General features: G+C 42.0%; 1 protein-coding gene across 2 annotated transcripts in view; it reads left to right on the top strand.

Moving 5' to 3' along the window:
* TANC1 (tetratricopeptide repeat, ankyrin repeat and coiled-coil containing 1) overlaps positions 1–13,805 on the top strand; it is a 770,747-nt gene that overhangs the window by 620,243 nt on the left and 136,699 nt on the right. For both annotated transcript variants that reach the window (XM_078681701.1, XM_078681700.1), the window contains exon 15: positions 7,987–8,109. In XM_078681701.1, the coding sequence (XP_078537827.1) occupies positions 7,987–8,109 (123 nt within the window). The remainder of the gene's footprint in view (positions 1–7,986; positions 8,110–13,805) is intronic.

The following is a 13,805-nucleotide window of genomic DNA, read 5'->3' as shown; positions in this document are numbered from 1 at the left end:
TGGCATGTCACTTAATCACATATGCACAAAAACTAGTGCACCTCATCAGGTTTTCTCCTTTCTTTTCTTTATTTTTTGTTAATTTGTTAACTTTTAATTTCTCTTGCATGTGCTTGAGGAAAAACAAAATTATATTAAAAAAAATGCGCCCTTGCCAGGGCAAGACCTTTTGGGTTTGCCAGTGCTTATTTTAATGTGTTTTGCCTGTTCAGACAGTTATGAGAACTGAAGGATGTTTTCTCGTACTTCTTTTGTCCAGTTCCACTCAAAAATCAATCTGGTTCTATCTTTCCTGATGGGAATGGGCTTTCAAACAATCTGTTCCTGTCATATAAAGTTATCAAGGTTAATGGCTTCTTAGTGGCTATTAGCTCAGCTCGCAGATCTGCGAGCTTCAGTCATTATCCAGCAGACTCGCCTTACACAGTTTTCAAATGGAAATAGAGAAGGGTTACTGTTCATTCTAAAGCGGCCTTTTTTCTTAATGTGGGCGTAGAATTTCATATCAGTCGGGCCTTTCACTTGCAAGCACTTTTTCTTCCGCCGCACCATTTCTGTCATTGCCTTCAACACAGATGGACGCTTTGCTACTGTTAGGTGTGACCCTCAAATAGTAAGAGGTTGTTTTGATTTCATTTGACAATCGTTCATATAATTGTGTTACAAAACAGCCAATTAGCACTAGCAGCTATCTGAAGACTTTAATATTAACACAACCAGTGGTGTCCTGGCTGATGTCGTTATGTTGTGGGCAGTGTGAATCAAAAGATATGTAGTGTGGTTCCTTTTATGTCATGTCATCAAAGCTTTATTTCGATATAAATATATCATAAAAGCGTTTTACAAGTTATATGAAAAAAGAGTGCAGTTTGTAAAAGTTACACAAAGAAACCAGGTTAAAAATCTTAAAAATACCATTCGGGGGATGCAAATTGCTTTACAGAAACAGTAGAATACTTATTCTGGATATTGGATAGTTAATAAGCTACATACCACAACCTGAAAAATTCATTTTGCATAATCGTACCATCAATAAATAACAACTTGTTGAAGATAAAAACCCACAAGGGAAAGTTAAAAGATGAATTAAACAATCTCAGCTTTGAAGCAGAATAAAAACAGATTTAAGAGGAATCTTCAACCAGGACATAACACTTTTGATCTTCTCACCCATGCCCAGCTAAGAAATTTGGCCACACCGCAAGCCAGAGTTGTGTTAGTATCTGCTTGCAAAATTCTAAGTGCTTCGCTGTGATTCCTAGTTGCCAGCAGATAGGTTTTAACCATCTAATTCTTGGTTTGATGTATGCAGGGCATGCGAACACAAGATGCGGGACGCTTTCAACCACTCCTTCGCAGTGTGGGCAAGTTAAGGGAGTTTGATGGGGAGGCTTCCATTTATTTGTGTGTTCACGGACAGGAAGCGTGCCCAGTCTGAACTGAATATAAAGAGCCCTGTCCCTGGGTTGCTGAATAAAATCCAAATAGGACTCTAAGCTGGGGACCTGTTTATGCAGACGAAACTCGTCAGTCTTCCTGGGCTAGGATTTCTATTTTCCTGGCGATCAACCCATGCCCAGTAGGCTCCCTTGATATCCGACTTGCTCAACGGAGTCCCTGACACCCAGGCCGTTCTGAGTCCCAATGCTAAAAGAAATTTATTCATGTTTGTTAGCCAGCTAATCTTATAGGATCCCTCAAGATTCATCACTTCTCTTAGGCCGTCTGCGTATTTAGATAACTCAGGTGTGCGCCCAGTAGAGAAGAGGACGTAAAATAGCAAGATCCTTCATTGAGCGGCGTCCCAAGTCGCTCAGTAGTGGCTTAGTGGGTGTACCCTGTGGGAGTGATACCAATTCTCTAAAAAATTTGTTTTCCGCCTTTACAATGTCGTCGACTTTATCAAAGCCCCAAAGTTCGGCACCAGATAGTGCCGAACCTACGGCCTTGGCACCATAGATCATAAGGGCAGGAGCAATTGGCCTAGATTTTGAAGAGCGATGCTCTCTTCCTATCACACCCACAACCCGCTTGTGATTCAGGGCCATTTTATCAATGTGCGGTTTCCAGCTTAAGTTATCTGAAATTCTAATTCCGAGGTAATCAAAGATTTTTACATGCTCTAATGATACCTCCATCTAGTGTGAGGGTGGACTTAGCCGACCTACTAGGATTAAAATAGAGGAGCTTGGTCTTGGAAGTATTAATTACTAAGCCCCTCAAATGGCAAAAATGATGAAACCTATTTAGCAATTTTTGCAGTCCGACAGGGGTTTTGGATATTAATAGAGTGTCATCCGCAAAGAGTAAGGCGGGCACCTTATCGCCCGCCAGGACTGGGGCATCAGCATTTATTTCTAATAAAAAGGAAACCACCCCATTCACAAAAAGAGAAAAAAGGGTGGGAGCCATAACACATCCCTGGCGGACGCCTCTATTAACAGGGATTTTGTCTGTTTTCTGTTCCTGTGTGCCCCACCTAACTCGGGCATAATTATCCTCATGCATACGGACCAGGAGGTTTAGAATGGACGGAGGAAACCATCTCCTGTAGGACCAACCATAGGCGATCTCGAGGGACCAGGTCAAAGGCAGTCTTTAGGTCGATAAACGCGAGATAAAGACTGCCCTTGCCAATAGTCACCACTTTCCAGTGCAAGAGGGCCAGTCTAAAGGCCTGGTCAATCGTGCCTGTGCAGGCCCTAAACCCTGCCTGATAATGTGACAGGATATTATTCTCCCCAGCCCAAGAGAGAATTCTCTCCAGTAGGACCCTACCAACCATCTTCTGACCAGCAATCTATAAGGCTGATTGGACGATAGTTGGCAGGATCCCCCCTGGGGCCCTTCTTGTAGATAGGGATTACTTCCACCCCCTTCCATGAATCAGGAGAGCCTTAATCAAAAGGACAAAATATATGGCCCATTTTTCGGGATTCGCACAGAAAAGATCGCCCAGTAGACCATCTTGGCCAGGGGCTTTTGCCGGGACAAACTTACTTATGGGGGCCTCTACCTCGCTTAACACTATGGGATCAAAGGGTGCGAGGGGTAAGGAGGTCGGGGGGCAACAAGAGAACCCTCGTCCCTCGAGATCGTCTCTCGCATAGAGTTTTATAAAATGATCATACCACTCCCGGTTGGTAATATGGTTCGGAATCTGGACAGGATCCCGTCCATTGGATCTCCTAACCAGGCTCCAAAACAGCTCACCATTTTTAGACAGACTGGCGGCCTTTAAGTCTGTTCAATGTGATTCCTCCCAAGCCCTCTTAGCCTCTGACATGGCCCGTCTGTAATCCATTCTGGTCAGTCGTACCTCGGTGATATTATGATTTTTAATAGAATGAACCAAAGAGGTCTTTTTCTGTCTGCATTCCCTATTATACCATGCTTCCGGTGATTTACGGACCATCAGTCGCTTGTTGGGGGGGAAGGTCTCCAAAAAAAGGGAACCTATCTGGTCAACAGTGTCGACATAGATGGTCCCAACAGTTGAGAGCCCATCCTTTCCAGGCATGCTATAGATAAGTTAGTGGTCTGATCGCTCAAAATTTCCCCAAGGGCTGACATTTTTCGTTCGTTAACAACAATTTTTGGCCATTTAACAAACCTCTTACAATTAGATGATGAGACCTCTTTTGTAGACATCCTGGGGACAGTATTGGGCCGACATGCCTTACTAGGCCATAGATCCGTCATAGAGAGGCATAATGGGTTATGGTCACTATCAGTAGAAGGGACAGTAATCATATCAATCACATATCTCCAGAGTCTCCTATCAACCAGTATGTAGTCCATTCTAGTGGGACATGAAACCCTGTTAAAAGTGTGAACTCCCAAAACATCCGAGAGCGTGCGCCCATTGACCGCCCTTAGTCCAAATTCCGATGCTAGAGCATTCAATTGGATAACCGCCGGTGACCATCTCTTAACTGGCGATATGGTCAGTGATGGTGTACCCCATCTAGCATCCTCATCCTCCATTCCTGTGAAGTCATCAGAGGCCAGCGGTTCAAATGTACAATTCAAGTCTTCGGCCACTATGACAAAGGAATTAGTGGGACAAGAGGGAAGTTCGTTAGGTAGAGTGGAAATAATTGGGGATTTTGCTCCTCCTCTTGTACCTCTAGCATACACATTGAATAGTTTGATAATATTACCGCCAATTGGCCCCCTCAACGTTAGTCTCATCAAGTCCGGGATTGGACAGGAATGATGGGTGACCCTGCAATTAAGAGCAATATTAACCCAAACCATAAGCCCCCCAGACGGGCGGCCACGCCCTACAGAAGTTGCAAGTATAAAGAAACACGAATAGCCAGGTTTATATAGTGGCACTAAACTCCATGTTTCTTGAAAAATACATAGGTCATAACCATCTATAAAACTATTCCAGTCCGGTAGTGATAATTTGTTTCGTAGACCAGCTATGTTCCATGAGATTATTTTGAAATTTACTGGAGTGGCCCTTTGGAAAACTACCAGAGGCCATAGCGGGGAGGGGGGAAACCCTGGCACTGGCAGGGTCACCTATATAATTGTGGTTAGATACCATGAGATCTTCTTCATGCTGGACTGGTGAATGAGGGGATGTTGTACTCACATCATGGACTTCAGCGGGATTGTTAGTGGGATTACTACTGTGGGACAGTCAATCATTTGAGTCCAAAGTGGAAAGTCCCACCCTGGTAGGAGCATAAGCAGGGGTCAATCCCTTTAGTGATTCCCATGGTGGGAAATCGCCTAAACTGAATGGCTGAGAGACCTGGAGGAGTAGTTCTAAAATCAAGTGCTAATAGACCCTCAGCAAGCACGTGGTTGATATTATACCTTTGTCAGCATATTGCTTAGACTGTTATGAATTTGCATACTCTAAATGGTAATGTTTGGTCTTGTACAATCTTTTAGGAGAGTAGTCATGTCTGTATTCGAGTGTGACCATCATAGGTTATAGTGCTAAGGGTATATGTCAAAGTTTTGAAGGAAGCGAGACAGGATTTTGGTGGGGAGAGGATGTGGCCAAACGGCTACTGCGGTCGACCTCCAAGCTGGGGAACCGTGTTCGAGTCTCGGCAGGGACGCTCGCCATCCAGTTATTCTGGGCAAACTGCTTAATCTCCCTGTGCCTAACAAAAATTGATGTGACCGTCTATAACATAACTCGTGCTCATGTGTAGCGCTCTGATACCTTCAGGTCAAGTTCGCACTATATAAAACTCCAAAAAAGAAAAGGATTTCAATATTTGCACTATTTCTTGTAGATGCATGTGTCCTCTTGCAGATTGACATACACACCCACACTCCCCATTTTTGGATTATCTATGGAGAGTTATTTTATCCTTCCATGGTATACTTACAAGACGAGTGAGGGCAGTGGATGCACCCAGGTCCTGATTATGTAGAGCTACAAAAATTACTACAAAGTGCTATTCACAAACTGCACTTTTGCTGTAATTGACACTTTTGAGTAAGTGTACTATTTTTCCATATTCACAAACTGCACTTTTGTAGCAAATCCCTGCCTCCATTATTTTCTACGGGAGAGTGTTACAGTACCAGTGGTTGGTCATATGTAGTACTGGACTTTAAAAAAATGTGTATTAGTTACTACAAAAGCGCAATTTGGGAACACCAAAACATAGTAAACTTACTAAAAAATGTAAACTTACTCAAAAGTGCATGTTACCTTTGAATCAGGCCCACACTGTTAATTATACTCAATGACACAAGTGGCAGTATGCAGGACTATGGACCATCTTCTGCCCTCTGTAAATATTTTTGAGTCTACTGCTTGGCATCAGAGGGTGTTTGACAGCTCTGCTTGGCATCAGTGGGTGTTTGACAGCTGTTAAAACAGGCACTGGAAATGCTAATAAGTCTCTCCTTTAATACCTATTGGCTTTTTCAATAGTTTTTAGGTATGCTGTCCAGCATCCTGATGCTGTGAAGCATGGCTAAATAAGGAAGAAATGCTACTACAGGGTACAGGTAATTAAGTGGTAAAAGCAACATGGAGGGCGCGGAGAAGGAGGAGCAACACCAAGGGCACGAGTGGAGGGAAGCAACAGGCGACAGAGGGGGATGGAATCAACATAGAGCGGAAGTGGGGAGGAGAATTAATCGGCGCAACAGCAACGTGGAGTGGGTGGGGATAAGTACATGTGTGAGAAAGCAACAAGGGGACACGAGAGCAAGCACAACAGTGATGGGGCTGGGATAAGCACACGGACGATAGAGCGCAAAACGGAGTGCTGGGGGAGAGAAATACATGAATGACACAGTTGGAACATGTACTCTGATGGACAGTAGTGCTTAAAAAGCAATTATCGAAGCATAGAAGCCAGCCAATCAATAGAGATTATAAAGAAGCTAGGTCCATGGGAGGGACAAAGAAAGAAATGACAAGCTGGGATACGAATAAGAAGCAATAGGAGTGATGGTAAAGCCAACCAATGGGTGAGCTCCAAACTCTTTCATGTCTTTGGTAATCCCACTATAGGTCTTTTGCAACCACGCAGTTGTGCTGTCTCGTAGGCTTTACCTAAAGAACACACATTTACAGTTGAATAGTACCTAGCTTGCTCTGTTAGAAATGTTAGTACTTCATAACGAATACTTTGATGTGAAAATTGATAGACTGATGTTTAGGGGCAATATTTGTATCGTAAGTAGCAAAATCGAAAAAGTATGACTTTACTTCGCTGACAAGATATATGGATCCAACTTACCGCTTTCTTTCTTAGCAGTCCTAAAATAAGTTCATTTTATGTTTAATAACTATGGCACTGTGGCATGTAGGGCTTGTATCCTATTCAGCCTGACCAGTGCAATGCTTCCAAAATTGGGTTTGTATTGCCAGGTTAAAATTGCTTAAACTATAGATTGGAATACTATCCTATTTTCTATTACAGCTAGGATTTCTTTTGATCCCTTTACCATGCAGCATCTCATCTTTTCATGCTTAACTTGCATGAGATCACCCTTCTTGATTCGTTATTTTGCTTTCGCAGATCATGGTGCCCTTTGTTTCTCCTCTTATTACCTGTCTCTTCTGGTTTTTTGACCTGTCCTACCAATGTCATTCTGTTATTGACCTCTTTCTCAACAGCCTCCTCACCGTTACTATTTTCTTCTTTGCATTACCATCTTTTATCCCTAATGCCTTAAACATTGTTGTCTATTCTCCATATTCTTTACGTCTCTTTTACCTGATCTCAATTGCAGAAGTAAAAATTTAAAAAACTCATTGCTGCAACTCTTTGCACTACTCCGAATGATCAATGAAGTGCTTCACAAACAACAAAACCATAGAAATTCACTGAAAAAATCATGGTTAAAGAAAGGTTAGTTATTTTTCAGTGAATGAATGCCTGGAAAGCCCCTGAAATTCTCCAGTTTGAGTATGCAACCCACAACATAACTCGCCCCGCCAGCCATGCCCAATACACTGCTTTGGCAATGACACAGAACAAAATGCTGTCTGCCAAGAGCAAAGCATGGTGGGCGGCATCAGTTATGGTGTGTGATGCATACCATATCTGTCAAATCTCACATGTGTTCAGGTTTGCATTCGCTGAGCAATGACACCTTTTGTTTCCTTTAGATTAAAGTATAGGTGTTGTCTTGTTTGAGACCAAAGAAAAAGCTTTTGTCAGATTATTATGGTAGGTTTTGAAGAGCACCCAAATGTGATCAAATTATAGTAAACAATATTGAATGAGTACAGTCTCATTGGAATAGTTGTGCCAGTGTGTCATTTTACATGAATCATTTACAGTAAATGAGATTTTAATCTTTATATGCTGTGTGTGATATGATTGTTATGAGCCTTTTTTGTCATCAGTAGAAATGGCACATGGAACAACCTATTGGCAAATTTGTTTTGTGTAAAATATCCAGTTAGCAATATTTAAAATTTTAAATTTCATGAAAGAATTGTGAATCACCATATTTACTACATCTGCCCGGTCTTTTTTCTCCAAGGGTTTTAGCAAAAAAAGTGGACTCCCTTCCAGTGTCCTTCAGGCTCTGTGGATTGGATACAGTACAGATGGCTTGTCTGCTGCCTTAGCCTCTCTTCGTAACCTTTATACTCCTAATGTGAAGGTAAAATGTGACAAATGCTGATTTTTGCTTGTTTAAAGATGTTCTCATATGTTCTTTTCATTTAGTTACTTATCAATTCAGTGAGAAATAGTTATCTTTTCACTCAAGATTACACAAACAGTATGGCGGTCAATTTAACTTTAGTTTTATCAGTTATTATTTTGGAAGAGCCTCAAATTCCCTAAACTCAAAGATCCAAACATAGTCATATAAAGATTATTGTAAAGAATTACCCTGTTAAGCAACCAGGTTAATATCAGGGGTCTGCTGTTTTGACAAATATATATGTCGGGTTGAGATGAAGCTCAGGTAAGAGGTATCTTGTGCCATAACTGTGGGAGTTTAACTGAGCTTAACGCGTTTCAACAAGACATCAAATAGATTATTATTTTGAGAATTATCTGCTCTGGAAGGAGAATACCAGGTTAGTAATGTTCCCTTGGAGAGCCATCAACCTTTTATCAGATGATCTTATTACGTTCAACTTTACACTTGACCGATAACCGTAAAGCTAATTTTCTAGAAGCCTTTCCTGAGTAAAGAATGTGTCTGCCACCTACCTGGCCTACATTTGACAGTTTATGCAATAAATCCTGCATGTGCCTTTGCTCTCATCTTCTCCTAAAAGGGCAATATCACAAGCAAGATAGCTAATCTCTGCAGGAATGGTTGGCAAACCAAATATCTCAAACACTGGAAACTGGGAGGGTTTGGTGGTAGGTCAGTGGTCATTCAACAAAGTAATCAAGCATATCCATCTATAGGGCTCAAATGCAATGCAAGCTATTGCAGATCCCTAAAGACAACAACACAACATTGTTTTACATAAACAAGGATAGAAGAACAACGTTCTACATACTTTCAGTGTTCTTACAGGGCATATGGTACTGGTCATTCACCAACACATTTTACTAGTGCCATTTTCCCACAAGGCAAACCAAATGGTGGAAGGCTGAGACGTTAAGCACTAACTGGCATTTCACATTAATGGGAATTGGATCTTAATGTTGTCACACATTTTTATAACACGGAGACCACCAAGCATAGATGTATTTAAATCATACCAACAGTGGGGAATGATAAATCTTTACCTTGAGATACCAACTTGAATAATATCATGTGGCTGAATGTCACTGAATTGGTAAGGGATATTTACTTATTCTTTTTGTCCTGTATCGCTGAAAACTCTTATCAACTAGTGTACGGTTTCACAGATTATATGAATAATCATAGCACAGATTTGGTCTCTTCAGTCATGTTACACACACCTTATGACCATGTACCAAAAAAGAGAGGGCGCTGTGGCCTGTATTTCAGCAGCTGCTAACAATGGGATTTGTAAAATGTATCGATTACTCGTGACCCAAGCGTTTAAACCTTGCAGCAAGACTTATGAAGACTGAAGAGTTTCAACACAGTAACTTACCTCAAAGATGTATGACTGCCATTCAGGAAGCCAGACAGCCAGCAACAAGTTCTATAGCAAATAGACAAATGTTGTTAGGTGATGGCAAGACAATATTTTCAGATCCATCAAATTAAAGATATCATTCTTCCGATGGAAAACAGTGCTCCTACATGGTGTGTGTGGCTCCACGCTGGCCTCATACCACCCTGAAAGAGACAGAGTGGAGCTGCATATAAGTACCACTCCTGCATGCTGACCTCAGTACCTTTCTTTATGCTCCTTCCATCGTTGATCCAAGGCTCCGCTCCCATTTTTGTTAGTTTTCCAACGACTTATAAATAATCTCACAGTGTACTAGGGAAGGATGTCTCCACCGAAAACAACCAGTTTCAAGCTGTGCATGACTGCTGGAAACATATGTCAGTTACCAATTCACACAAGGTGTGTCTTTGGAGTCTTGGCTCATGACATGACTCTTAAGTTGTGTCACAAGTTCATCCCCAATCACCCAAAGGCGATCCGAGAATGGGAGGTTAAATTGTACGTCCCCAGAAACAAGTAGTCGTAACCTTAACGTAAATCCTGCTCACGCTCCAAGTCATGGCCCCGGAGTCAGTCCTGGCCACGAGACTTCTCCCATGACAGCTCAGCTTTGTGCTCCAAGTCCTTTGGTAAGTCGAAGTCCAAATGCAAACATATGAAAACAAAGCAGGAACCCCATCCAGTCACTCTGACTCGAAAGAGACTGTGTTAGGGCATCACAATGTTAGTCTCACTTCAAGATCTCCAACCACAGAAGTGATTCATCAACTGGTCCTAACAAGCCCCGGGTTTCATGGGCCATTCTCTCCTCTAGGAGATTAAGGCCTTCAAAGAGTCTGTGTTGCAAATGTTCAGTGCTCTGCCGGCTCCCTTCGGCACTCTTTCTGGCCTATAAAACTGCAGGGGCCTCTAGTCTGGTTACTGTCGGCAGGTCACTCCTCGAGAACATCTGTCCCCATGAGACCTGTTACCAGGCTTTGCTGATAGAAACTTGTACTCCAGCCCCAAGATCCACACTGCTCTTCATATTTATTTTTTTCCTGCTTGGGTGTTATATCCTTCCAATCTCCCTCCTCATTGCTGGTGAATGCTTCCTTTTTTCCCCTTTCCCCTTTCTCCCTCGATGGTTGTGTTTTGTTCTTCTTTTACCCTTGTTTGAATTATTACTCATTGCCTTCTTTTATGGGGATTAGATGTGTATCTTTATGGTGCCACTCTTGTTACTGTAATAAGAAACATTATATAAAGAATTGAAACACACACTGGTTCCTTTCACACTGACACTGATAAAGGTACCTCTGGTGCCAGAGGATGATCTGATGCACATATCGGATTGTGAACCAACTTCGCCATGAGCCCAGCCAGTGTTGGGCTATGAAATCACAAAAGAGCATCAGGTTGTAATGAGCTTCATTAATCCAGTTTCTCTGCCACTTCACAACTACCAGCAGCTGCACTGTATTTTTTGTTCTAGATGTGATCCTGTGCCAGTGCAGGGGGCACCCCAGGCTGTTGTTGATGATGGTGATAGTGATGGCTTGCCTCCCTCTTTATACTGATGATGCCTTACACATTCATTCACAGAATGACAGTGGGCTTGATAACTCTCTGTGGACCAAGATTGACTCGCCTCTTGGGTCACCAGTGGAAGAGAACGCCTCATTTGCAGTGGTGGTAGAGAGGGAAGCTGAAGCACTAGAATTTAAGCTGCTGTTCATCAAGACCAAAACAAATGTTCTCTAAGCCCTTACTTCCTTTAAATGATGCCCTCACAGATACTTTGATGACTCTTGATTAAAGCCTTGTTCTTGCCCTCGTATGAATAAACAGATGGCTAGACATCATAGATCAGTGCTTGGTGACCCAGGATTTTCTCACCTTACGCCCCACCCCAGAGAGTCCTGTTGTGCTGGCTTCAACTAATAAAGTGAATCCAAACTAGTTCCAAACCTCTCCTCTGGATATTCAATCCAAGAGGTTTGATGTTTTTGGCAGGCGCATGCTTTCTACTGCCAGTCTAGCACTATGGTAGATAAATGCAGTTTGTTTGCTGCGTTGCTACACACATGCCTTTTGGGACATGGAGTGAGGTCTTGCCAGTGGCCCCGGATGATCTTAGGGTATCTTTGGCTGTGACAATACTTGATATGGCCAGATATGTGTACAGCAGTTTGTGCGACCTCTGAAGTTTTCCATGGATGAAATCTTGACCATTCGTAATTGTGACATATAGTCCACATCCCAAGCAGTTTTCATTGAGGACACCTTTTTGAATTGAAATTCTTCATGTGAAAGTTTTTTTTCGTGCTCTTTTGCGAGTTTGTGCTTCACTGGTTTGGTTGTAGCATCTCCATCAAATAATGTGTTTGTTGGAAGAAGATCAAGCAACAGAATGTCCTTGCTAAATTCACCCAATTTTTTTGCTACATCCATCTCTCTGTGTTCTTGCGAAAGTTGTTTTTTTGTAGCTTGTTTTGCAGTGGCTGGTTCGACGAAACTCTTACTAAAACATGGAAGTTTAACTTTAGTGATTATATCAAACAGCTTTTCCTCTTTCAATACAAATCTCTTCTGCTTCAGTTTCGTTCCATATTCCAGGACATCTAGTAGATGTGTCTTTATATTTTCATCCACCTATTGTTTGGTCTCACATTTGTGTAATCACACTGGATCAGTCATTTCAAAGGGGTATCATTGCTGTTCCATGAAATGTAGAAGGCTGTCAACATGTTTATTAAAACGTCCCCCTCTCTTTTCCACAAGTTCGTGGTGAGGAACAGTTTCACAATGGTTCATTAATTTTGAATTTGTCATCTCGCTGAAAACATTGCAAATAGAAAGGACTTCATGGTAAACTCGCTGCCATTTAGCAACATATTCACTTTTACGTGTCTGACCAACAACTCCCTTGGAGCTTTTCGGTGATCTCTGGATCGTCTGTTCCAGTTTAGTATCTGGCGATACAGCATTAAACCTTCCCTCTCTGTCTTTCACCATAAAATGTCTGTGAATGAATTTCCTGTGGAGGTTTGGTTTTTCCACCTCTAGCTTCTAAACTCTTTCCAAATATTAGGATCCATAGCTCAGGTAGTTTATGCAATCAAATTCATGAAACACAATAATCGGGGACTCCACAGCCTTCATGTGCAGCTCCCAATGACCTTCCCGATCAGCATGTGCCAAGTTTTTCACTAGAGCGATCATGCGTAAAACATTGCCCCAGTACTTGCAAAGTTCAGATTTTTTCTATACATTCTTTGACAAACTCTACGAACTTGGTTTTCTGATTTTGAAGTGAGTGTATTGAACATTGCCTGGCTTTGCATTATGCAAAACCTAATTTTTAATTCTTGTTCCAGAAAGCATTCCAACACACTGTTTCTATAGCTTCAGATTCGATGAGCATACTTTGCAACGAACAAACATAATGAATTCCGCTCAATTCTGAGTGGACAGTTTTGCTTCAGCCTCAATAAGCGCTTCGTCTATGCCACATCCATTGAGATAACCTCCTGCACACAGCAACACAACTTTTGTCATGTGGCAAACGCCCTTCATTGGATCATCAACTTCTACTGGATTGCTCATAAAATTGTCAGCTAAAATACAGAAAACACCTTAATCGCAGAAAATTGGCAGGAGCGACTGGTCTTCAAGCTGAGCATGCTCATTTTGGAAATGTTTTAGAGCTGTGTATACTGCTGCTTAATTTGTGACTGGACAATTGTATTACTGGTAAAAACCCAACCTCCTTCGGTGGGATGGTCCTCTGGGAGATCAGAGCAATAATTTCTGCCCACAGAGGAACTGGCTGGTCTTCATCCTTCAGTCCTCACTGAGTAAGCGATCTGATAAATTTGGTTAGAACAGCTTTGCAGACAGCAGCATCAGGTAAAAGAAGATCCATGTCCTCAGCTACTTTATTGGTACAGTCTTGAAAAAGCACCATGGCAGTATCATGCATGCTGAATTTTCCTGACAAGAGATATCATCAAAATCATCAAGAGCAGCAATTGTAAATCATTTCCTGGTAAAGTGACTTGGAAGTGGTGTGCAGTCGGATTTACAAGATGTTACAGGATGAGCTGCTAACACGTTCCTGCTCTGTACTGTATCATAATACTAATTCCTATTTGTAAAGCGCAAACATATCACCCCTTTTGGGTATCAAGGCGCTGGGGGTTCTCAGGGAGATTAAGTGAGCTATTGCCCGGAGTCACATGATGCTGAGCTTAGCTGCTGCCGT

The sequence above is a fragment of the Lissotriton helveticus genome, chromosome 3_1 (assembly GCF_964261635.1).
Source record: "Lissotriton helveticus chromosome 3_1, aLisHel1.1, whole genome shotgun sequence".
Classification (NCBI taxonomy): Eukaryota; Metazoa; Chordata; class Amphibia; order Caudata; family Salamandridae; genus Lissotriton; species Lissotriton helveticus.
The sequence above is the reverse complement of the archived record's forward strand: the minus strand, read 5'-3'. Positions and strand labels throughout refer to the sequence as shown.